At 42.6% G+C, this 25,242-nt stretch overlaps 1 protein-coding gene across 1 annotated transcript in view; it reads right to left on the reverse strand.

Moving 5' to 3' along the window:
* The window catches only part of AKT1 (AKT serine/threonine kinase 1), a 78,156-nt gene that overhangs the window by 5,379 nt on the left and 47,535 nt on the right, over positions 1-25,242 (reverse strand). Inside the window, exons 5-12 of the mRNA XM_042048234.1 lie at positions 24,196-24,343; positions 17,452-17,583; positions 17,219-17,284; positions 15,311-15,379; positions 14,473-14,598; positions 13,064-13,192; positions 8,619-8,833; positions 1,213-1,300 (exon numbers count right to left, since the gene is read on the reverse strand). Of these exons, the coding sequence (XP_041904168.1) occupies positions 1,213-1,300; positions 8,619-8,833; positions 13,064-13,192; positions 14,473-14,598; positions 15,311-15,379; positions 17,219-17,284; positions 17,452-17,583; positions 24,196-24,343 (973 nt within the window). The remainder of the gene's footprint in view (positions 1-1,212; positions 1,301-8,618; positions 8,834-13,063; positions 13,193-14,472; positions 14,599-15,310; positions 15,380-17,218; positions 17,285-17,451; positions 17,584-24,195; positions 24,344-25,242) is intronic.

The following is a 25,242-nucleotide window of genomic DNA, read 5'->3' on the forward strand; positions in this document are numbered from 1 at the left end:
TCTCCCTCAAGGGATGCTCTGAAAGGACTGAGGTCTAAAGTCCTATCTACACTTTCAAGGCACAAAACCTTGGTTTATGATTTTTCAGTTCCCTTTAGCCACATAGATCTGTGAGGAAGTGAAAGAACAGCCCTCTCTGTAGCTGTATACAGGCACTGGACAATTCTCCCATTACAATATGGGAACTCAGTTTCTGCCAAGTTTCTTACCTGCTCCCACCAGCTGGAGGGACAATTAAACTGTATTTAGAGATCAAATGAGATCTGATACCATGAGGAACTGCTGGGGGAAGGAGGGAAATCAGGAAAGGCTGGGATTGAGTGAGATTGTGTGGCACCAGTAGATGGGAACCCTGAATCAGCAGACCCACGTTTTAGCTGGCTGCATTTCACAAGCGTTACAAAAACGTGGCTGGTGAGAGTCAATCTGAGAGGACAACAGCACGCCACCCTTAGAGCACAAAGCGGGGCATCTTGGAGGAGTGAAATGCTTATCTGAGAAGGAAGGGGCAGTGAGGCATAGACAACTGATGAAACACATTCTTACAGGAAGGGCTGGGCTTTTGGCTTCAGTGGCTCCCACTAAAAAGCCAACAAACTCAATGAATGGTCTCAAGGAAACCCATGAGAAATACCATGAAGTGCAGACACTTCATATCAGTCCTCTGCCACACACAAAAAATTGTATTATGCTTGGATTGATGTAAAAGACTACACTTGTCTGGACTTGAATGCTGACATTAGACTGAACAGGCAGGAAAAATGCAATTGCAAAAAAGAGCCCATCTTCTACTACTGCTTCTAGGCAGTCTGGCTTCAGATGCTCACGAACCAGCAATAACTCTGGGCTCACAAGGGATACATCAGTCAAAAGCAAGAAATGCAAGAAGTTGCTTTTCTTGCAAAAGCAAGAAAGCAACAGGAGTTCACAGGAAAGGCCATTTTAAAAGCTTATACACTCTCTAAATTTGGAAGCGATTTTGATTACATCCTATTTATTCAGCCATAAAACCATGTATCTCATTAAGAGACACTCGTATCTTTGCAAAATAAAAATCCAGAACTAAACTGATTACAGTATTTTAAATTGTTGCTAAAAACAACTGCAAACCTTTTCTGTGGAGGGTTTCTGTGTACCTTTAGAGAGCAACAAAATTTGAAACATTCATAACCACAGCTACAATTCACCTTGGGAGAACAGTTGTATAAATACCTTTTTCTCGTATACATCTTGCCAAACAATGCCAGCAAAGAATTTGTGCTGCATAATCTCCTTGGCATCATCAGGACCGCCACCTAACCTGTAGGAGGCAAAATATGTAATTAAATGTTTGAGTACAGTTATTTTTCTAATACATTTTTTATTGCAGTGTACTGAAGAAATTCTGAGTTTATATAATGCATTTGGGAGCAGTTCTAGCATTTGCAATGTGTTTGGTTTTTTGTGCAAGGCCTATTTTAGGCTTCAACACAGTTCCACCAAAAGATTTAAAAACATGCTAACAAACAGAACAAAGATCTCTCTTAGACAAACAAAAAAAAATAATAATCACAATTCAAAAGATTTGCCCTTCAGGAAAGATGCTGTCCTGGGGACCACAGCAGATCCTGTAAAGTAAAATGTCTAAGCCCCAGATCCTTCTCTCTACATTAACATGCAACTACCCCTTACAGTTTTCTAGAGCAAAGTGATGCTAGCAGTAAAACTGAATTTGAAGTGAAAGAGAGACAAGGCTTTTTAAGGCAAATTGATTTATGCAACCTGATTTAAATTTCCATTAAAGAAAACAGTTGACAACTGCAGTGATAATATCACAGTATATGCAAATCCTTCCTCCTCCTTGGCTTCAGGAAAGCACAAAGGGTGTTTTATTGACTTGAGGTATATCAAGATAAAGCACTTTTATTCCAAAATAAAACTGTCCACACAGCTTATAGATGTGATCAGTTTAGCTGAAGTCTTGAGCACTGATGCTTAAATTTTGCTGTGGAGGTTAAAATGTTCTGTAAAAGAATGAACCACATCTGCAAGCAAAGGCAGGCACAGAGAAAACAAAACAGATACTGGGTAATTAGCAGTAGAGTCTTTCAGGTAACAAGGTTAAGATGACACTCAGGATTTCAGGTACAAAAGGTGTTACCATGTTCACCCAGGCTGATCTCTAGGATCTGCCTGTTCTCCCATGCTTGGTGCCACTGGCAAACTGAGATATTGACCGTGTTTCAAGAGTTTGAAGCAATGACTCGTCAAGACCCAGGCTAGAGTTATACTGCTGCAGACATGAGGGACACAAGGCCTGTTCTCTGAGCCTGAAGCCAAGACCTGGCCAGGCCTCATCCATTGCTGCACAACATCTGGCCCCGAATGTCCTCTGGGCCACGTGCAGTAACCCCATGCCCCAGTTCATGATTACCTGGGGATAGAAGGGGGGAGCTGGTTCAAAATCTCAGAGAAAATACGGAAGCTGTGCTAAAGCCCATTGAAGTGGTATTTTTACAGCCTGACACTGCATGTGCTGGAATGCAGAATGAAGGCACAGTGCTATTGGGACAGCACTGGATGATAGTTCAGCATGGAAAGTCAAATACTGCAACACTTTGTTCACGGTGCCAACTGGGAATGGATCCTGATGCATCCAACCCCTCAGCCATGCCCGAGCACCATCTGCAGAGAAGGCACACTGGCAGAGGCCACAGCTGTACCAGAGAAATCCAGCAGCAGAGGTGCCTGACAGTCCAGAGGCTGTGCTTGCTTCCTTGCCCTCTTCCATTCAGTGCCACAGTAACCTAAGGGGTTTGCTCCTTACATCCTTTAGAAAATGTGCACTGGAACAGCTCCCCAGCCTTCCAGTACCTGGGTGACTCTCTCCTGCCCAGGTAAGCTCTAAGACTAACCCAAGTCCACCCTGAGTCCCAGGGGCCAAACCAAGCTGGACAGGTGCTCTCCCATCTGCCTGGCAGCACTTTATACAGCTGTGGAGCAGCCTGGAACAGAGACAAACTCCAGGGCAGCCTGGGAACAGAAACAAACTCTGTGAGTAATCATTTCTCGGCTGGTTCCCCCCAGGTCTAGCGGCTTTGCCAAGTCTCTACCAGACTCCTTGTTGCTTCCACAGCACAGATGATGATGGCCGATGAAGAGGGTGGAGTCAATCCTCTATCCACAGATGTCAACAGACTACACAGGAGTTTAGGAGCGACTCTGGGCGAAGAAGCACCTGAATGGTGTCTTGCAGAAGCAGGCAGGAAGGCTGGCTGGCTGCAGCCACGTACAAGTGCTCTGCAGAATATGTTATCTAATACGAGCCTTTGTTCCATGAAGGGCAAACACATACTCGGGAAAATGCCAAGAAAGACTCCAGATGTTTTACTTACCTTTTAAAAATTACACAAATCCAGTCAAAGAGAATGGCAAAACAATAGAAACTTATTATTTTGGGTATGGATTTAATGCAAAATACAGTTTTGTTTTTCCAGAATTAGTAGGAAAGGTCCCTCTCAAGGAGAACAAAATTAAATTGGCAACTAACACGAAAATCATGGTTAAGCACCAGTGAGAATGTAAAGAGCAGCAGGTTTGTCTTTCATAGGGACATGCAATAAATAAAGAAAAATACAGAAGAAATAAGAGCTCTGAGAAGATTCCTGGATAATGAAGTTAAATTCTGCACATATAGTCTTCAGACAAAACCAAAAATAGTATATATAGGACTTGCAAAGCAAAAGCTACAGAAATGTGCAGTATACAAAGAAATATAATAGAAAGTGTAGAGGCCAAAAAGCAATCTAAGGAAAAACAAGAGAAAACATCCCTCAAAACCTAACTGCCAAACAATTCTGGTTATTTATTCAGCTTCTACCTACTTGAGAGACTTTCTTATTTTAGATAAATCCAAAAGTGAAAATTATTAATAAAGTGCAACATCAATATTAAACTTAAATGATTTTCACATTTTAAATTTTTACGGAACTGCATACTGCTTTCAAGTCCCTTTAACCATTTAATAACAAATGCCTGTGCTCCACAAATCAAGGGCAATCAGCCATCATTCCACAGACACATCATGTAGAAATATTTTAAAAACTTACTATACCGTATTGCTAATATATGTATATAAATACAGTGTATGAACACAAAGGAAGACTGCAATTAGTGGACGGCATGAAAAATAATGTATCTCTACTTGCCCATGTAAAAAAACCAGTGCTCAGCTCCCAAGTCCATTCCCAGCTCTTTAAAAGGAACCTGCACACTTCTAGTTTTCTAGCCCTGTCTTCACATGATTTCTCTGAGCCACCCTTGCCCCCAAACCTGGTTCTACAACAGCACAAACATTCCCACCAGGCTCAAGAACAACAGCCCAGCAAAAGCTGTTGGTGTTCACAACTCTGAGCACACAGATGCCCATTTCTCCTCTGATACAGTCAAGATGGAAACTAGAAACTTACTTTACTATGGCACTTACCTTCAGAGGCTTCTAATAGCCACAGGGAAGGATTTGGGAACTGTGTCCACATCAATTTCCTGTGACTGGCACTATCAGCATAGAGAAGCTCTCTGTGGCTTTGAGAACAGCATGATTTGATGACTTCAGATTCGGAAGGAAAAAGCCACATTCTTCCCAAAGCCCTGCCTGCACACAGAGTCTTCGGGTGCTTTCCTGCTCAGAGATTATAGCTTGTGGAAAGCCTAATGCAGCTAACTCCCAGCTCTTTGCTGAGCTTTACTTCCCCACTTCCTCATTAACCACATGCATGTAACACAAACATGATAGACCCAAAAGGCACTGAAAAAGCTCCCACTTCCCAACATTAGTAATCAAGAGCCATGTTTAGGTTGGTGAAGCTTAGGAAGTCTCTAAAGTAGTGGTTTCTATAAAGCTGGGAGAAAAAATTCTTTAAACTTGCCTCATGTTTTTCTCAGCTTCAGTTTAGATCTCTGTGGGTGAACTGTTTGAGTTTGTCTAAATTGCTGTGGACAGAATGGATTTAGACCAAAATAATCATACACAACAGCTAAATCTCAGTCTATCTCAAAACACCTGTTGAAACATTAAGACTTGAGCGTTTGCAGTTCAGCTCATACACAGGACACTGGAGCTGTGTGGAGACAGAAGCAGTTTCCTACTCGAAGCACACACATTTCAGAGCAAACACAAGTTGCCTGTCATGTGTGGTTCCAAAACTCTGCATGTCCACAAGGCATTCAAGTGTGCTGTCCAGGAGGACCAGCTCTTCAAGGTCACCTCCTCCTGCTGGCCACCAGCTAGCTGGGACCACCTCCAGGCCCCTGCAGTCCCCACAAATGTCACCTCTAACTCCTCCAACTCCAGCAGTGTCTGTGAGGGCTGCAGACCTTCCTGTGCCTAAGAGCAAGGGTGCTCAAGAGCCATCTAACCTTCCTGTAGCAGAGCACCACAGAGGACACAGACATACAGCTTAACTACAAATCTCCTTTCACAAGGGAAAAAAACAAGGAGTTTGGTTTTCATGCAAGTAAGGGCTTGATTGACTTGGATATTCCTGAACATCTGTGTCCAAAGCTGCACTCCAGATGTGGAAAGAACCACCATGGCTAGGGAAGAATGAAGTACCAGACCTCTGTGTGGCTGCAAGAACTGACCACCAGGTCCCAGGGAGCACCTTCAGCTCTCCAAAGCCACAACCACAACTCTGTGAAGTCATTAGATCTTTGACCAGTTTGTTAAATGCTGCATCATCTTCCTCTCATTCTTGCTGAATGGCAAGGTCCTACAGCAGCACAGAGGCAGGTAAAGCAGCCTGTGACAAGGACTAAGGCACGAAGTGAAATCCAATGATCAAAATTCAGATTAAACCATCCTGAAGTTCTTTCAAGCTAAAAGCCTGCCAAGATTCAGAGCTTGCAAGACACTGATTATAAACCCACCCACCCATCTAAACTTAGCCTGCTTACATGGGGTGCTCTGATCCATGCCCACTTTCACAGGCTGCAATCTCCACAGCCAGAGGAATAACAATAAAAGCTAAAACTTTGTTGTTTTATGTGTGAAAAAATGCTCTGATTACCTTCTTTCATTTGATCCATGTCACAAAGCAATGAAGGGGAATTTCAGGTCACATTAACAGGAAATATTTACAGAATAGATTTTTTCCTTCTTAGGAAAATTAGGGCTCACATTACAAGATTAATAAACTTCTATCAATCCCAAAAGAAACTTCAAAATTCCTTTTCTCTTACAAAGTGGATTTCATATGACCAAATTTAGAAAACAGGCATGATTAAAAGCAGAATGCAATTTATTGTTCTTCACATTTTCTCCACATGCCTGGGAGTTTGAGACTGAACTGGTATTACTGAACACAGAGTGCTAACACTGCTTCTATAAATCCAGCTCAGGTACAACAGGTCATTTTTAAGATTTAATTCACAGACACAGATCACAATTCTTTAGATCCTTGATATTTAACTTAAAACTATCCTTGGCACTGAGCTTCATTATATCAACCTTTATTGTTGGGTTGGTTGGGTTTTTTGATGATTTTAGGGGAAGTGACAACATTTCTCAGTTTCCTTTTTCTCACGGTTTTGGCTGCCTCCTCCATCTCACTCTGAAGTTCATCCAGTTATGCTGCCAATCCTGATGCATTCTGCCACAAACACTACAATGACACCAACTTCTGTCCACCACCGGGCTTTATGGAAGAGGGGATTTCTGTTGAATTACACAGTGGCTCCCCAAGACACCAGACTACCACACATCTTAAAACTTTTCAGTAATGTATTTCAGTAGCTCTCTGGCCATTTTTTGTCCATATGGCTCCATGAGCTCAGTGTGAGTCAACCACCAAGTATGCCAGTCGCCCACCCCAGCACCCAGACCACCCAGAAAAAGGAACATAACACTACAAGGGCAGGATGCAGGACTTCTACCTCTAGTACTTCCAGATCAGTTCTCCATGCTGCCTGAAATGGCACAAAGTGCAGGGGGTTTGCTGAACCACAACTTCAGTTAAAAAGTTGTGTGAACAGTGACTGGGGAGAAACCAGTATTTAAGAACAGTCTATGATCCAAAAAAGCTTGGGAATCACCAGTGTAAATAGGCATGATTACAATAAGGCATGTGTGCAGGCTTGTCTAGTCAACAGTTACTTCTACCAGCAGCATGAAAATCACCTGTCCACCAGACCAGAGCAGTGCTGCTTCCAAGCCTGCAGAAGATACATCTGTAGAAGTGGTTATTTGTATAAAGTAAGCATATTGTGGAGTAATTACTGGCATTGGGAAAATCTCGTAATTCGAAATGAGTGGGTGCTCTTTGTTTGTAAACAAATTGCATTTTGGTTCATCAGAGATGCTCCTTTAAGAACAAACTGCAGCAGATGTGGCTTGTGTTCCCAGTGATTGAAAGGCCCCACCTGAATAAGCTATGAAAAGGTCACAATCGCCTTTAACCCAGCACTTTACTGGACAGGAATGCTGTTGGCAGGGGCTGCAGCCAGGCCTGCAGAGCACAGAGGCTGGGGGCTGCTCATCAATTACACAACCTTCTCCTGGAGGTCCCCTCGCAGGGGCTGGCTTCAGAAGGAGGTGCAGCTGTTGCCACCTTGTACAAGGCTGGCCACGTTCTGGGCTGCAGCCGCGCCCCACTCCCCACGTCACCATCAAGATGAATCCTCCAGTATTAGAAACTGTGGATTTGCATTACAAGACCTCCCAACAGAATTTTCCATCAAAAATAGTGATGGAAATAGACTACAGTGATGACAGGAATCCTTGCTACAAGTATCCAGGTAGTGGCAAACCCCATTTTCCTGCTATGTGCACACACATGCACGGAGACTAAACAAACACCAGAAAGCAAACCGGAATTCTCTGCTTGCACCTCACATGAAAGGTTTCCCCATTTGGAGCCCATTAACAGTGAAAGGTTCAGGACAGGAGATCAGGGGCAGAGTCACAATATTATTTGTTTTAAAAATGTCTGGGTTGACAAGATGGCAGGTTTTTAAACTGATGTTTATCTTTGTGCGAAGGTCAACATCCTCTCTGGATTTTGTTCTATTTTCTGTTTGTTAGCCGTTAAGAGCTTGGGGGTTTTTTGTCGTTTTTTCTGTTTTTAAATCAAGGGTTATTTTTTAAATAATACAGCAATAAAAGAAAAACAAAAACAAAAGGAGGAAATAGGAAAAGTCGATTGAGTATGGTATAAACTCTACCACAAACATGGTACAAACATCACCACCTACTGTCCAAAGCAGGATGCTAAATCACTGGCACAGATTTAGACAAAGATTCAGGAAAGGGACAGCAGTCTCAACTGCGACAGAAGGTAAGAGCATTTGGTGCAGAGCACCTTATAACTCACAGCAGCCACTGGATTCATTACGGCCAGGGTTAACTTTCTTTTTCCCAGGCTATAGTTTTGCTTTAATGGCAGCCATCGTACTCTGAAATTCAGCACCAAAGATGTTTCCTATCACTATCCACGCTGTCAGCTCATATAAAAAGTTAAAAATAAATGAGTCGACCCACTTGCTGCGGCTTGCTGGATAATCATTTTGAATGGATTAAAAATTAAATTACAATTTTGTCTCAAATACCTTAAAAAAGTGCAACTATTAAGTAACAGCCTCACCTTTGCTTAGGATCTTTCTTCAGCAAACCTGACAAGAGAGATTTTGCTTCAGGTGACAATGTGCGTGGAAATCTGATCTCCTCCATAAGGATGAGCTCAAAAAGCTTTTCATGGTCCTGATTGTAGAAAGGGAGCCGGCCACACATCATTTCATACATCACAACTCCTAAACCCCACCAGTCCACTGCACGGCCGTAGTCATTATCCTCCAGAACCTGCAGAATGTAAGGAAAAGGCTTTAGAAGATACTCCCAAACCAGGCATGACCCACAAAACTCAAGAAGCAAAATTTACCCCAGCTAGTCCATCTTTCACAACACAGCCAAATCTACCAGCACAGTATTTGCAGAAGAACCACGTGAAAAGAAGTGGCATCCATGCTCACCATCCTAGGTGAGCAGTGGGGGGAAAAGGAGGCAGCAGGTATGTTACAGCAGCCTCCTTGTCTTCCTTCTCCCACTCTCTGTCGCATTATGGTCATGATAAGCACAACCTTTGGAAGTCCAAAGGCCAAGAACCGTTCTCAGACTACAGTACCAGCTGTTAAACTCTCCCTTATTCATCACAGAGTGTTCCAAAAGGGATCCAAGTTTTTAGAAAAACCCCAACCCACCAAGGAGCCAGTACAGAGAGAAAAGACCATCAACCTGTTCCTTGAAAAGGAAAAAAGTGAAAAACCAAACATTTCCACCATCTTCTTATCAACCTGCACACCAAAGGGGTGGCTCTGCACATCCTAAAAGGACCACCCACAAGTACTCAATGACTAATGTACATTAAACACTAAGAACCAGAACACCACTCCTAACATTTGACAGGCTGTAAGGCTGTAAAACAGCAGCCAAATTGTCTGGAAATGTTTCCCCTCCAACCCTTTGCCCCGCTCCAAAGGCGCTCCTGCCTCTGCCTAGAGGGCTGCAAACACAGGAACAGTCAGTGGGGTGGATTTCTGCCAGGTCTCACAGCAAAAGGAGCCCAGCACAGTCCATTCTTCCCCTCCCCCAGCACTTCTACCTAGCAAAGCAGTGGCTGGTGCAGGGACTCGGGACCCCAGCAGTGCTCTCCACCTCTCTGCTTACTCCAGAGAAGCCCTCCCACAGTGCATTTCTGAGCATCTGCACAGCGGGCTGCTGAAGGGAGCGGGGAGAGTTTTGTGGCTTGTGCAGTGGATAGTACAAGGACTTCTCTAGACTTTGTGTCTCCTATGCAGTTGTCTGTAGCTGACACCAACATCTCATGTTCCAGATCCTGTCCTCAGGTCTTAGTTGTCATCTTTACTCCTTGCACGGGTCTGCACTGAGCTGCTTATTACTCTTGCTAAGAGCACAAACCACAACTGCACCACCATCCTGTTTTCTTGCTGCACGGTGTCTGTGTGAGCTTTACATTCCTGCGATTCAGAATACTTAACACTTAAGATTAAAAAGGTGAAAGAGCCAAAGTTGGTGCAAGTTTAACAAAAGAAAGATCTTAACCTCTTACGAATCTTGCTATAAAGGTTTTCTGCACATGAAAAAGAAGCATCGAGGCACTTCATGTAACAACTGTTTGCACTCTGCCTCTCTTTACTCACTAATTATTCCCTTAATTATCTGAACAAGGGAGAGGGCCTGCAGTAAAAATCAAAAGGCTGCCAGGTATTAGATTACCCCACGTCGGTCTATTTACAGCATCCCCGGCCCTATGATTCACACCAAACGACAGCTGGCTGTGCAGCTGCCCCCTCCATGTACACGGCCGGCACAGCTGCCAGCCGGACTGCATTCCAGGAGCGGCCCCGTCCTTCCCGAGGCATCCCGAGGCATCGAAGCCTTACAGAGATTGTGTGACAATGCAGTTCCCACTCTGAGTCACCCCACTCAACAAGCGCTTCCTGTTTGCACTCCCCTACGATTGGCTCACCTAAAATAAAACACTCACATGGCCTCCAATTTGTATTTTTACTTTTTAAACTGCTGCAAGACATGCAATAGGAGAGACTGAAAGAAAAAGCAAACCAAGGAAGCCTTTGTTGTGCATGTAGTTAATGCTACCGGTGCTTTCAAAATGCAGTAAACACTTCAGATGTTACTTTTAAAAGTGTATTAATACCCTGTATTATAAGCTAGATCACTAACTTCAGTGATTTTCTTCACCTCCATTAATTTTAAACAGAATATAAAATGTTTATTTCTTCAAAGTTCTTTAGGACAATGAGCATACCCTCACATTAGTGATTGCATAGAAAAGAGTAATGTTGTGAGTATCAAAAATACACCGTAAAAAAAAAGATATTGCACTCATCCATGATTTATTGCAGCACACTGGATAGCTGGGGAGCAGTAAAATAACAAGGTTATTTCACTTAAATTAAGGGATCATCATTTTCTAACAAGCAGCTCTAGACTGTTGAGCAATGGAATTTGAAAGAGAAGGCAGAACAGCTGTAAACATCACAGCCAGTGATGCATCTGACACATCAAAGTTGACATGGTTCAGTCACTGTCATCCATGCATGAGATTCCAAAAAAAACCAACGATGCAACAACTGTACAGACACGCTGCTGTGCCCGACTCAAGTTACGAATGCAGACTGGAGCATCAATGCCCCTGCTTTTAAGGATGTATGACCTTAAACACATGGAATATTGCTCACACACAATTTCCAGATTTTTTGCATGCTATCAACCCGATGACAAAAGCCTGCAGAATTTAACACTCCAACTCACAGATGGGATTTGCAAGTAAGAGAGAGAACTGAGTTAATCAAAAGGATTTGTCCTTCAGGGTTTTTGGATGAGCCAACTCATCATAAATATTAAAAATAAAAAATAATAGCAAATAACAGAACAGAAAGAACAACATAACTGCACAGGGAATCCCCACATTCCAAGTTAGGAAAAACCAAAACAGTAAGTATTTTTAGCCTCCACATAAAATCCTTGATGAGAAACTGAAGTTCAGCAATTGATTTAAGAGGGAAGCTAAAATAAAAGCCATGCTTATGAATAATAAACATTCCGTCATGCTGCTAATTACTTTCTGCATCAGTAAATCTCAAATTGTGGTGCATGGACCCCAATTTGGATTCACTGAAGACTTCTGGTGATCCATGGAAAAGCTGGCAGTCATCATGAGACTGGCTCCACCTCTTTGCTGCAAGCTACTTTGACAGGTGCCCATGTTCTTCATTACTACAAAGGACTGGAGGCCCTTGAAAGCAGCTGGGAGTTAAAAAAAAAACCAAAAACCAAACAAAACCCAAGAGCATGCTGCCACCACTATGTAAGCAGGGAGCACAAAAGCGCTGATCAGCAAAGACATCAGCTCTCAGAAGAAATACTCCTCCTTCCATGCTGGTTTTCCATACTTTGCATTTCTTCATAGTTCAGTTCAAGGCAGGTTTGCAATGCTCAAGTCTCCAACTCAGAGGAAAGCTGTGCCAACAATCTATAACCTGCCAGCACCCCAAGACTCGCTTCTGCCTGTGCTCCAAGTGGGATGGAAATGTAAACGCCACGGGAAGCACGGGAAGCAAAGCCCCACTGGAAGGGAAGCAGCCCTTCTGCAAGGCACACCATATTAGCTCGGGCTCCGTGCCCTACAAACCCAGGAGTCTGCTTCCACACAGATCGGAGCACGGGCACAGAAAGCAGCGTCTGCCTGCGGAGCACCGAGCGTACGCGCATCCCCTACAACCTAACTTCACTTTTGATCTGCCCCTAACTCAGCTGTAACACCACCCGTGTTGCACAACTCAGAGTGTTTCCAGGAGCAAACCTGCAAATGCACATTTGCATTTTGCACTTGAAAAGAAAAAAAAAACATTTGCACAAAACAGAATTTCCCCAAAACATACTGTTCGGGGACTGAGATCCCCTGCCTGGATTTATTTCCTCTGAAATTGAAGCATTCAAATCAACACTGAGAAGTACCTTGTGCTTTTATAGTCATAAAACAGTCAGTACTTTCAATGCATGCCATGCTAAATACTGCAGAAAAAGCTTGGTCTGTACTGTTTCTGAAAACATGTCACCTTTTACTGCCCTCAAAAAGAATTGGACAGTACTTTTACTTTTTAAGTGAAGTCCTATTGATAGCTTTTAAACAGGACAACACACAGCAAGCTGCAAAACAGGTAATCAAGCAATCTATCATGTAATATTGAAGTGATTAGAAGGTTTTTTTTTTAAATTATGTATCTGATACAAGAAACAAGCACTGTTCTTGTAAAACGTACATACTCCCTCAAGTGGAAGATACTACCCCGCCAAAAAATTATCACATATCATTATGCTAAAGATGTGTTCCAGATCATGATGAATAAAGGAGCCTCAGTATGTGTAATTATATAACAGCAGTTAGTGCATGAGCACTTCATGGCACAGGAATTATTCTGTACTCCTACTGCTACCATGGAAGGCATGTAAGAAGGCAATTTAACATAACAGCCAACATAAACATACCTCTGGTGCAAGATACTCTGGAGTGCCACAGAAGGTCTTCATTGTTGCTCCATCCTTGATGCCTTCTTTACATAGTCCAAAGTCTGTTATTTTTATGTGTCCATCTTTATCCAGCATAAGATTTTCCAGCTGGGAAGAAAAGCCAAATTAAAAGACATGATTACCTGTAACACACACTGGTCCTGAGCATGATAATCAAAGACATTAATTTTGCAGATCAGTTTTCAACCTCATTTTCATTGAGGTAAGACCCACAGTAGCTGCCAGAGCACAAATGTAAACATACATTGGGAACATTTTCCTCAGCTCTTTAGGGAACATTAAGTAACTAATTTGTAGTCTTGGTGTAACTGACCATATATATAGAAAGATTACAGAGCATAAACCCTGTATTTATGCTTCCACAATATTATCATAAATAGAACACCAGTTCTTTCGAAAGTATATTAAGTATTCCCCCTCACACAACTTCATCCCACCTTTTACTCTGATTTTATGAAGTCTGTGCCAGTAAGTAATAGCAAATAGAACAGAAATCATATGCAAGGTTAAGGAACCACTTCCAGAGAGACCCTTTAAATGAGAATCACTGGATACACATACTCAGCACATGGTATTCATCCCACCCTGAGCCTCTAATTTTTGAGAAAGTCACCCAGGTATAAGGACAGTTTCCTCAGTGCATCAAGAAAGTGCATTACAGAGGAAATCACGGTGATACTGGAGACAAAATCCCAGCAGAGATCCCAGAGTTACTTTGACATAGTCTGAAAACATTACAGAACACGCTTCATCTTCGACTGCCCCTAAATAAACTACCAGTATCCCTTCATCCTGTCCTGAAAACTCCTCTCAGCAAGAAAGAAAATGCTATTGTTGCATTTTCCTCAAGAATTTCTCAAGTTTGTTTGCCCTGAGATATCTTGTTTGGTCGGGGTTTTTTTCCCCTTCTGTCCTCACCAAACAAATGAGTAACTTGAAGCTTAGGCAGTTTTCTAACTGCAAACAGGTACTTTGAAGATGACGTGACCACACTGCAAGGAAGTGCAACATCTACACAGTGTGAATTTGCATTTACCTGGTAAAACCAGGATTATGTTCCACCATGCAGAAGCACCAGCAAGATTTCTCTCAGAACACAAGCAGGCAAGTGAAAATCAAACCCCTGTAGCCCAGTAACCCTTCATGTTCTCTGAAATGCTGCCAGAGTCACAATAAATGCCTTATGCAGCCTCTTGGACTATCAAAGGGTTTAGACATCCTGTAAAGTCCAGCCCAACAGCTGCAACAACAGTTTGGATAAAGTTCAGTCAGGAAAGAATTTCTTAATAGTTCAGGATCATTTGCTTTTTTTAACAACAAACAAAAAGCCAAACCCCAAAAGCCTGTAAAATGATTTTTCTACATACCTTCAAATCTCTATAAACCACATTCTTCTCTGAATGCAGGTAATCCAGCGCTGAAACAATCTCAGCCCCATAAAACCGAGCTCGGTCTTCAGAGAAGACACGCTCTCTTGACAGATGGAAAAACAACTACAAGAACAATAATTTGTTAACTTTAGATGTTTCTGAATTATGTCTTGCACTTCACAGGCCATCCTGCCTGGAAGGTGCTACTACCTATGAGAAAACCCCTTCCCATCCTCACTCAGCTGTATTCCCAAATGTGTTAAAAAGCATCATAAATTAAATGATTAGATAATTATGTCTCATATTCACAGATGCACACTGATAATAAATTCATGTACTACAGTCTTACAGGTTCAGAAAATTACAAAGCTATTTTTGACTGAACTACAATTACATATTAAAACTACAGCCTAATGCATGATTTAGAGAAATGCTAATATTCCAACTTTTCCCTCTTGACTGTAATAGTAGTTTAGTAGTTTCTAGTTCTCCCTCCAAGTATACTCACAATATTAATTTTAAAGTGTTAAAACTTGTTTGGAGAGCAACTAGAAAGCAACCTTACCTTCTTGAACTTCTAACTGTCAGATTACAATATATTGCTGTCATATAAAATATGAACCTATGCCCAAAACCTCTATGTTCTAAAAATGGAGTTAAAAAATTAAGACTATTACTTCTTAATGTTAGTTAAACCTGCAAACAGCTCTGTTTAACTGGCACAACTTGGATTAATTAGAATTGCAAAAATGGACCTTAGCTAAATAATGTCAAGCAGAATTAGAAGTAGAACAGGAAAATCCTAAAGTATTAAACAGTATTGTATTTCCCTTACCTCCCCTCCATTAGCATACTCCATAACAAAACACAAGCGATCATGTGTCTGAAAGGAATACTTTAAAGCCTGAAACAGATTTAAACCAAAACTTAGAAGACAGATCATAATGACAGTTAGCATTTTTAATAGATATTCAGAAGCAGACATGAAATTTTCTATTTTAGTGAACTTTCCGTCCTTAAATCTTATATAACACTTATACTTTTCTTGTTGCAGCTGAGGACTTACTTCATTAAATAAATTTAATAAAACATTAAACAAATCCCTTGCAGAACCTATTATCACCTAAAATACTGCAAAACAAAGTCCTGCCCCATTAACAGGGACTCAAAATGTACCAACAGTGACTGTGAAGTTTCCTCCTCAGGCCACAGGTTCAACTCTCAGATCAGAGACCAAAACCAAACCCTGGAGCACAAGGTTTCACCACACTGGCTACAAGACCTCTTATATGAAACACATACGTATTTTCACACACCAAGCCCCTGGTCTCTGCCCTGCTGCCTGCAACTGCTCCCTGCTGACAGCCTGCCAGGGGATTGGTCAACACTGTCAATACCAATTTGTGAGCAATTCACAAAAACAGACCGGGTGGAGGCTGTGATGGAGAGTCACAAGGTGCCTGTGTGTAGTCCTGTCACATGTATTCCCATGACAAGAGTAACATCAACTTCTTTGCCATAGTACTAAGATTTTTCATCACAGAATATGCTGAGCTGGAAGGGACCCACAAGGATCATCAAGTTCAACTCCTGGCCCTGCACAGAACCACCCCAAGAACCCCACCATGGGCCTCAGAGCGTTGTCCAAATTTTTCTTGAACTATGTCAGGTTGGTGCTGTGACCACTTCTCTGGGGAGCCTATTCCAGGGCCCAACCACCGTCTGGGTAAGAACCTTTTCTTAGTATCCAAGCTAAACCCAGTCTTGTAGCTAACTTCTCAGGACAGCTCTAGTTCTGGATATTTGGGTTTATAAAAGCATTAAAAAGAAAATACTGCATATGATATTGTTGTCTTCATTACAAGGGGTGACACTTTTAAACCAGTCATATATTTCCCGGAAAAATGAAGGACTAGGTTTTAGACATGTCAACATTATTGATTATACTCAATACAGGCAATATTTACTTCCAGAGGTCATGAATTGAAAGGTCTGAATTCCAGCTAAGCCCTTGTACCTGGCCCAAGGAAACAATCAGGATCCTACAAAATCTCTTAGAGGCTTTAATAAGTTGTAAACAATTCAGAGACAACTTCTAATAAATATCAGAAACAAAATCTTGAGACGGAACCTGAATATCTGAACTCAGCCCAGAGAGACTGATGGCACTGGAGGTCTAAAATGAGAGTATGGTTTGACTTTACAATGCAAAAAGAAAGGAGCAGATAAAGCACAGTCCTGCTCTTCCCCTCCCCATTCCACACACTCACACCACCATCCTTTGGCTGGCGTTACCAGTGCTCTGATTCCACAGTGAGCTGTTTCTGGGAGCTTAAAAAAACAACGAAGACAAAATTAAAGGGTTTTCCCCCCACTATATCTTCCTGAATTTGTTTGTCACAAGATCAGGGTCACCCGATCTGTGCTACAAAGACAAGACCAAACATTTGAAGGACAAGGAAAGCAGATACTTCTCTCAGAGATAGCAAGTCATTAAATGGGTGAGCCCTAAAGTCAAACCACACCCTGAAACAGTCTTCAAGAGGTGCTAAGGACCTGCTCTGCAAGAATTAGAAAACTTTAAAAAGTATTTTAATTTGTGCATCCCAAAAATGGAAGGGTACAAAAATACCAGCCACTCTGAAAACACAAATCTCAGCTGCATTAGGTAAGTAACAAAAAATAAGGAAAGCCTTGGTGGTTGTAATGTCAAGTTACACTGAGCAGAGGCAGAAATGCTTACTGTTAGGAACGGGTGCCGAGAGTTCTGTAAAACCCGGTTTTCTGTCAGCGTGTGCGCTACTTCATCCTGAAACACAAGCAGAAGGAAATCAGCAAAGTGATTCCCCAGATCAGGGGTCCATTTCAAACACTAACAGAGCAATTATTTACAAGCACTCTGAGAATCCTTCCCATGACTTTGCCCAAAGGGTGTATCAAGGGTGAACCATGTCCCCAAGTTTCCCATCTACTCACCTTTGCTACAATAACTTCCTTCTTCAGAATTTTCATGGCATAATACCGTCCAGTTGCTTTTTCTTTAACTAAAATGACCTTTCCAAAAGTGCCTTTTCCCAGTAGTTTAAGGTATTCAAACTCATTCATGGTCTGTTAACGACACAGATAAAGAAGAACTAAATTACAAGATCTAACTATTCTCAGACCAGAATTTCTGTTCACGAGAGAATGTACTGCATATGTCACACGTCATTTTTTTAATCCTTTTGTTTAGTAGAATTCAGAAGCAGAAATGATTCTTCCACAAAAATGAATGCCAGTGCACTCCCAAAAATAATCAATCAAACTATTCACAGAAAACCGTAAGCTTTCAATTAAACGAATGCTCTTTTGCATGACTCAACAGTGCAAGCAACACTCCACGTATTAATCCATAGCCATTCTGACCTCTTTGTCAGTGCAGACATTCATTAAAAAGCACACGCTGCTCTGATTCCAGGGAATAAACCCACACCTTTTTTCTGATGTTCCCCACCTCTCTAGGAGACCAGTTTTCTTGTGCTGTTCATTGAACAGCACCGAAAACCAAAGACAAAATGACTGCCTGTAAGGCCTCTATCTACTCGCTCAACAGGACATTTGAAAGGGCTTTACAGTGGTTCATATACTCTGAGTTGGACACATGGGAGAAATACCAACCAGATACTCTCATGAGGGTCAAAACAACACACAAGTTTACTGGCAAACTTTAGAAAGTCAGGCAACTTTGGCTAAAGGTTTACTGCAACATCCAATCAACATAAAACACTTCTCACAGCATTAACTTGGACCATTCAACTTAGCAAACTTTAAACTCATTCGATGGTAAGTTACTCGAAATATTCCAACAAGAGGGAATCAGAAGAAAAAGAAAGGAAGACAGAAAAGATATAGAAAAGCACACATACAGCTACCAGCTCCTGGGTTCCAGCCATGTTCAGATCGAAACTCCAAGAAGAGGTAGGATCCAGACAAGATGATGGCCTCCTGTTTGGCCTTAAATATCCCTTGACCTTCATGGGCCTTTTCCCCGGGTGGGACTGGTGGTCATTTGGCCACTCAGGAGCTGGGTTAGGGGAGAGTGGAGCACTGCCTCTGGTGTGCCAGTGACTGGCAGCTCTGCCAGGCTGGGTGGGTGTGGGACAGTTCACTGCCTCACCAGGGCAAGGTCTGACCTGCCCCTTCTCCCACACACACGCATCCCAAAATGTTGCAAAATATCAAATCTTTCCATTCCCTGACAACCACCCTCTGGCTCAAGATATTGACCAGGACCACAGTAACGGTACCTCTTGTCTCATGGTCTAATCTAGTAGACAGAGCAGAAAGGAAAGAACAGGAAAGTACACTGGAACTCATATAACAGGCAATTGCTATTCCAACAACCAAAGCGTAAATCTAGTGAATTTCCTCCTGTGCAGTTCATCACTCCCCACCCCCTCAGTCTCTAGAACTGCAGGCGAGGTGTGATTCAAATCAGGATCCGGGGGAAGAGTTCATGAACCATTCTCTCAGCTGCAGTGCCTGAAGAGTCCAACAATTTGGTCTGTGATTTCCTGTGCGTTCCTTGAGACAGCACTCCTCTTCTGTGAGGTTTGGCATTCTTGAATGTTAGACAATTTTATACAATTATGATTGATACTTGTTGGACTGGTAAGCTGGGCTCCAAAATAGCTTGGCGAGTTCAATTTAGGATTCTCTATGGCTTATTGATAGTGCAATGCATTGCACTCCTTGCCAAACTCTGCATGGATCAATAGTTAGGCTGCTTTGCCTTTTGGAGTCCATTCTCTTAGAGGTCCAGGTTTCAGCATAACCTAAACAAATATACATGTCCCAAATTGCCACCCATATCCCTCCCACCAAGCAGGTTTCGGGGGAATTACCAGAACCTGTACCCATGGAAAGAGGAAGAGGTCAGTGGGCACCATCAGAAACAACATTCAGTAAAATTCTACTACCAAATAGTCTGAATTGCCTCAGGAGTGGGGTCAAATATATAACAACACTCAGTCATTCCAACCTCCGCAGCGTATCATTTTAGTCAGGGTCCTGAGTTTGGACCAAACACTTTCCAACTTTACCAAGCCCTTCAGCAGTTCTCAAACCCCAAACCTTTTTTCTCTTAATCACTTATGCCTTCTTTATCTACAGCTGGAACTTCCCAGCTCCACTTCAGCTCCATTGTCAGCCCCCTTTCTCCTTCCTTCCAGGGCCACCAACAGTTCAACATCCCCTCCTTCTACACAATCATTCTTCACACATCGCTTACCATTACTAGGCACACTTCCCTCAATACAGTAATTTTATACTTTGCACTGAGAAGACAGGAAGAGGTACACAAATTTATTTCCATCATCACATGAAATCCTATGTGTGAGCTCCCAAAACTATTAGAGGGAGGAATCTTTTCCACTCACTCTGGCGACAAGAGAAAATACGAGTATCTCAAAATATTGCAGCCAACAAACTTATATAAACATATATGAACATAAGTATCTTAAAACCTTGTAAGATAAAAACATGTAAACACTTGGTGCAGTGAAGGACAGCAACTCCTCTGTCCTGTCACCACTTCATCCTCTCATGGAACACTTCTAGGAGAAATCTCAGTTCCACTCAGACCTAGCTCAAAAAGAGGAAGCATCCACTTGGCAAACTTTTGTGTTCTCTGCCACAGAAAGTTTCACTGAATAATTAACAGCCTGTGAAAATAAACTCAGAAGACATCAAAAATGCAACCATCACTAATGAAACTTAAGTTATCTAGTACATTAACAATACTGATGAGCATTCTTAGCACCATGTAGGCAAACCTGAGTTAGAGCAGCCAGCCATCCTTCTGAGACCTTTTCACTTTAGACAAAATTGTTTTCGTTGGATCTACATATTCTGTTACATCCAATTTTGCAAATCTGGACTCCAGTCCTTAAGACAACCGATAATGTAAATTTGTTCTACATGTGTGATGTTAGAGTGGTCCTTAGAAAAGACAGCAGTGTCCTTTTCCCTTTCTTGCTCGCTTACCCCTTTGAAACCATACCTGCTACTATAATCATTAGGTACAAGGTCCTGCTAGGGTGGTTGACTAAACCTGGAGCAAAGAGCTGTGCTGGCATACTGGGGACACTGTTCTGAAAATACAAAATGATAAACCATTTCATGTATTTCACTTTAGATTTCAGATTTCGTTGCAGCTTTATCTGCAGAGGATTAACTGTTTACTATATTACCCAATACGGTCCCTCTGTGTTTTCTCTTTGTCCAGAGCCGACTTTATTCACATAATTTAGATGCCTCCAGCTGCAGATCTCACAGCTCCATGTTCACTTAAAAGTCCTTTCCACTTCTGATAAAGCAGCTCTTTATTCCACTTCCAGACATATACCCAGTCTTCTGGCTGGTCAGGATATACTTGAACATTCCGCGTTATTACCAAGACTAAAACAACAAACTTGCACAATGACAAAAGTATTTTTTCTCTTTTCAAAATTCTGCAGCAGTTCTGCCTCCAGCCTCTAGTGGCAGGCAAGGCTCAATACCCACTGCTGCCAGGAGGAGGCAGTGTAGGAGGAGTCTGCAAAGCTTCATTGCAAATACAGGGAAACTGAATTTCCATTTATTTCCACTGAACTTTTCAAAGTATTTGAATTCACCACCCTCTCCCAGCTCACTTTTTGGAGCTGTCACAGAGTTTTTTGTCTTGGTCTCAGTCCTTGAATTTTGCAATAAATAACAATAACATGGAAGAAGGCTGACAGGGCATCAGCTGCTTCCCGTGCATTGGTTGGAAGCCCACAGGCTCCCACACTCTCCCAGTAATTTTATCACATGTTGAAGTGGGAGAGGGATGAGATTTTCTCCCTCCAACAGGTTTAAACTTTTCACACAATAGGTTGTTCCCTCCTCAGAAAGCTTTATTTCACTCCCCATTACTGAAATTTTCAAAACATTTTCAGTATGGTTTTCTTTAGGACAACTGCTACTTTTCCCTTGCAAATTAACCAAATCTGTTGCAGAGTGTGGTATCATCACAACTGGCTCTGCCTCTCGATAGCAGGGCTTGCGGTGGGGGGGGCAGTGGGGGTTGGCTTTGCTGAGTCAAACCCCTCCTCCAAGGAGTGGAGGGAGGTGACATCATGCTCAAGAGAGTCCCACCTCCTAATTTTTTACCCATGGGCGGAGTTTATGGTTTGGGGAGGGGTTTGGCTTTGCTGCATCAAATTCCTCCCAAGAGCTGAGGGGGTTGACATCATGTTCAGGGAGACCCAACTCCTCCCCTAGGCTGGAAGACCCTGGTTCATCCTCCACACCTCCCTCCACGGTGTTAATTTGCAACTCTAAAGCCCTTTGGCTCCCCACAAAGTTGTTTAACAGGTTTCTCAGGTTTGCTGCTAGTTGCTTTTGGGCTGTTAATTCTCACTCTGCCCTGAGGCAAGCTATTGTTTCAGCCTCCAAGGCAATTAGCAACTTCATCAGCTGCTCTTTCTCCAGACACATGCTTCTCTTTCTGGGCAGCCATTAAAGACTCTGATGTGGAACCCTTACCAGGTTTTTTTTTCCCCTTCTTTTGACAAAATTTCAATATTCTCTGCAAGTATCTGCGGTTTTTGCCAGTTTTTCTCAGACCACATCTCTCTGTCTGGGTCTGATCAAGCTTTACTTCCAACAGCTCTGCAAGTGGAGAGCAAATTCGGGTTAGGCTTCTATATCCAGGATTCCATAACCTCTTTGCAGGAGAACATCAGAAAACTACCTTCTTATTATTCTCCTTATTCTGAGTTGGATGCACGGGAGAAATGCCAACCAGATACTCTCATGAGGGTCAAAACAACACACAAGTTTACTGGCAAACTTTAGAAAGTCAGGCAACTTTGGCTAAAGGTTTACTGCAACATCCAATCAACATAAAACACTTCTCACAGCATTAACTTGGACCATTCGACTTAGCAAACTTTAAACTCATTCGATGGTAAGTTACTCGAAATATTCCAACAAGAGGGAATCAGAAGAAAAAGAAAGGAAGACAGAAAAGATATAGAAAAGCACACATACAGCTACCAGCTCCTGGGTTCCAGCCATGTTCAGATCGAAACTCCAAGAAGAGGTAGGATCCAGACAAGATGATGGCCTCCTGTTTGGCCTTAAATACTCCTTGGCCTTCATGGGCCTTTTCCCCAGGTGGACTTGTGGTCATTTGGCCACTCAGGAGCTGGGTTAGGGGAGAGTGGAGCACTGCCTCTGGTGTGCCAGTGACTGGCAGCTCTGCCAGGCTGGGTGGGTGTGGGACAGTTCACTGCCTCACCAGGGCAAGGTCTGACCTGCCCCTTCTCCTACACACATGCATCCCAAAATGTTGCAAGATATCAAATCCTTCCATTCCCTGACACTGCCTCACAGATCAGCCATTGGCTCTCATTTGTCTCTCCGTGAGGAAAATCATTGGAGGAATCAGAATGTGTTGGAGGCTGAGCAGAGACTCTGTACCATCAGCTCAGTGACCATGGCCAACATGACAACAACCAAAGGCCACTGCAGCCTCGTCTGGAGAAAGATTTTAAGATGCCCCCTACAGCAAACTTTTCCATATTCTTCCCTAGAGCAGTCTGAGGAGACTTTCTGCTAAACTGCTCAACACAGTTGATGCCAGGACCCCAGTAATCATTTTGGTTATCCTCACTAACATGTCCAGGAAGAGACAGTCACTGTTTCAGAAGAATGTATCCAGCTGATGAATGAGGTGGCTCTTGCATTTCTATGAAGGACTGCAGCAAGAGCAGGATCTGTTAAGCCAGAGACCCAGAAGCCTACTGGCAGCTCTAACTCAGAGTGGCATGAAAGTAGCTACCCACATCACTCTGAAAGCACTGACATGACACAAGGGGATAACACACAAGCTTAGTGAAGACACTGGTGGATGGCTAGTTTTTTATAGAAAAACTTTATATGTTTTCCCAAACTGAAACAAACTTACGAAAGCAGGTGAGGATGATAATGGTGAGATGAGGACACAAGGAAGTGCCCACCTAAAATCCACAATGTATTTGCAGAGGAAAAGGTTCCATCAATTCCCTCTTGAAGGAACAGGTGGGAACATTTTGGAAAACAGAAATACAAACAGAAGAACACAAGGGGGTAGAAAGAAATGAAGGGAAGTTGAAGACAGATGCCCAAAAAGGGTCAACAGGGCATATATCTCCTCTGGCACATACTCACATCATGGAAGGCCATTGCTGACCTGGCCCTGTGTGTTCAGACTATCTAGTGCCTAATGTCAAAAAACCCTCAAACTGTAGGAGCACTACGGACAGACACTGCAGCGGCTGGCTGGAGGTAGCCTAAACCCTTAATCCAGAGCAATTAAATCCACTGGACCCACCCTAAATCCTGCAAATCCACCAGAATACCTTTGCACCAGCCTGCAAGGAGTTTACAGAGTCACATGGTCCAGCAGGAGCTTTGGTTTCACTCTTTGTACCACAGGAAAACAGGCAAACCAAACCTAGACCCGAGCTGGCCTTGAACGCCATCCAGTAAGGACATGTGAACTCAGAACTCCGGCAGACCCAGACAGGCTCTGCTCAGCTCAGACAATTGCTTCGTCCAGAAGCTGCATCTAGAGCCAATCATGTAATTGTCAGTGGAACAGACATGGGTTGATGGTATTTCTAGTCTATATTTGAGAAGACCTAAAAAACAGTGATTCCTGCTATGCCCACTTACCACTTTGTGTTTTGGCTTTGTCATAGAAACTTCCATTTCTTCGGCACCTGAATTATCACTGGGAGAGCCAGATCTAAAATCCATCATCTCTTCCTCTTGTTTCTTGAGGCTGTCTGCTACTGTTTGGATAGCTTTTGTCCATTCTTCCCTGGCAAAACATAGGCAAAGACATTCATTACTTGTGGCTTTAGACTACCATCTGCCATGGCAAAGATCACCAAGCAGTACAGAATCACTAATGCTCTCTGATGAATTAATGGAAGATACAATGAATTATGTGCATTTTCAAGCACTGTAAAAATGCATCTTTAATCACATGTCTTTATTACTCATACTAGAAACCCAGTCTGGAAATAATACAAGGCTTTTCAGATAACAGAATTTCTAGTGGGCATTCAGTCAACAGCTCAAGATATGACCTGGTGATACAGAGATTTACATAACCAAAGCAGACTTGCTGAAACCAACAAGCAAAAGGCTTACATGAATCACAAAGCAATTAAATACAACTACTACATTTCTATGGTGCACTGAAACACACATCCAGCTCCTGGGGACAGTGGCACCTCTTTGCACATGTATCCTAAATTTTAGTGGCTTTAGTGACAAGGGATGTTCTTGGAGAAGGTATTAAAGCCCAGGATACTTAGGTTATTCTTCTGTTGTAAAGATGATGACAGCAGTACAGCAATTGCTGTGTAAACTTTAGCAGAATGTCAGCAAAAGCAGTGACATTTCATCTTAGGCACAGGTCTTGGTTACGATATAGTTTCCACAGCTGTTTCAGCAATGGGTGTTCTGACAGTGACCCCTTCAACTCTCATGGAGACCACTTCCACTCCAGTGTCCTTTGGGAGATTTCACACCTTTGGAAGCTACTGAAGTGAAAGTTCTTGGCCTTCGCTCGATTTCACTGCAAATTTATTGAACATGAAGAATACAACTCACAAGGGCTTCCAGGGATGGGCTTTAAGACACACACAGCACCTGAAGACACATCCAGTAGACTATCTGAACTTAAAATGCTTATTGCTCTTCATATATGCA

Source organism: Corvus kubaryi, unplaced genomic scaffold (genome assembly GCF_017639235.1).
Source record: "Corvus kubaryi isolate FWS band 111438036 unplaced genomic scaffold, C.kubaryi_AGA036_p1.0 66, whole genome shotgun sequence".
NCBI lineage: Eukaryota > Metazoa > Chordata > Aves > Passeriformes > Corvidae > Corvus > Corvus kubaryi.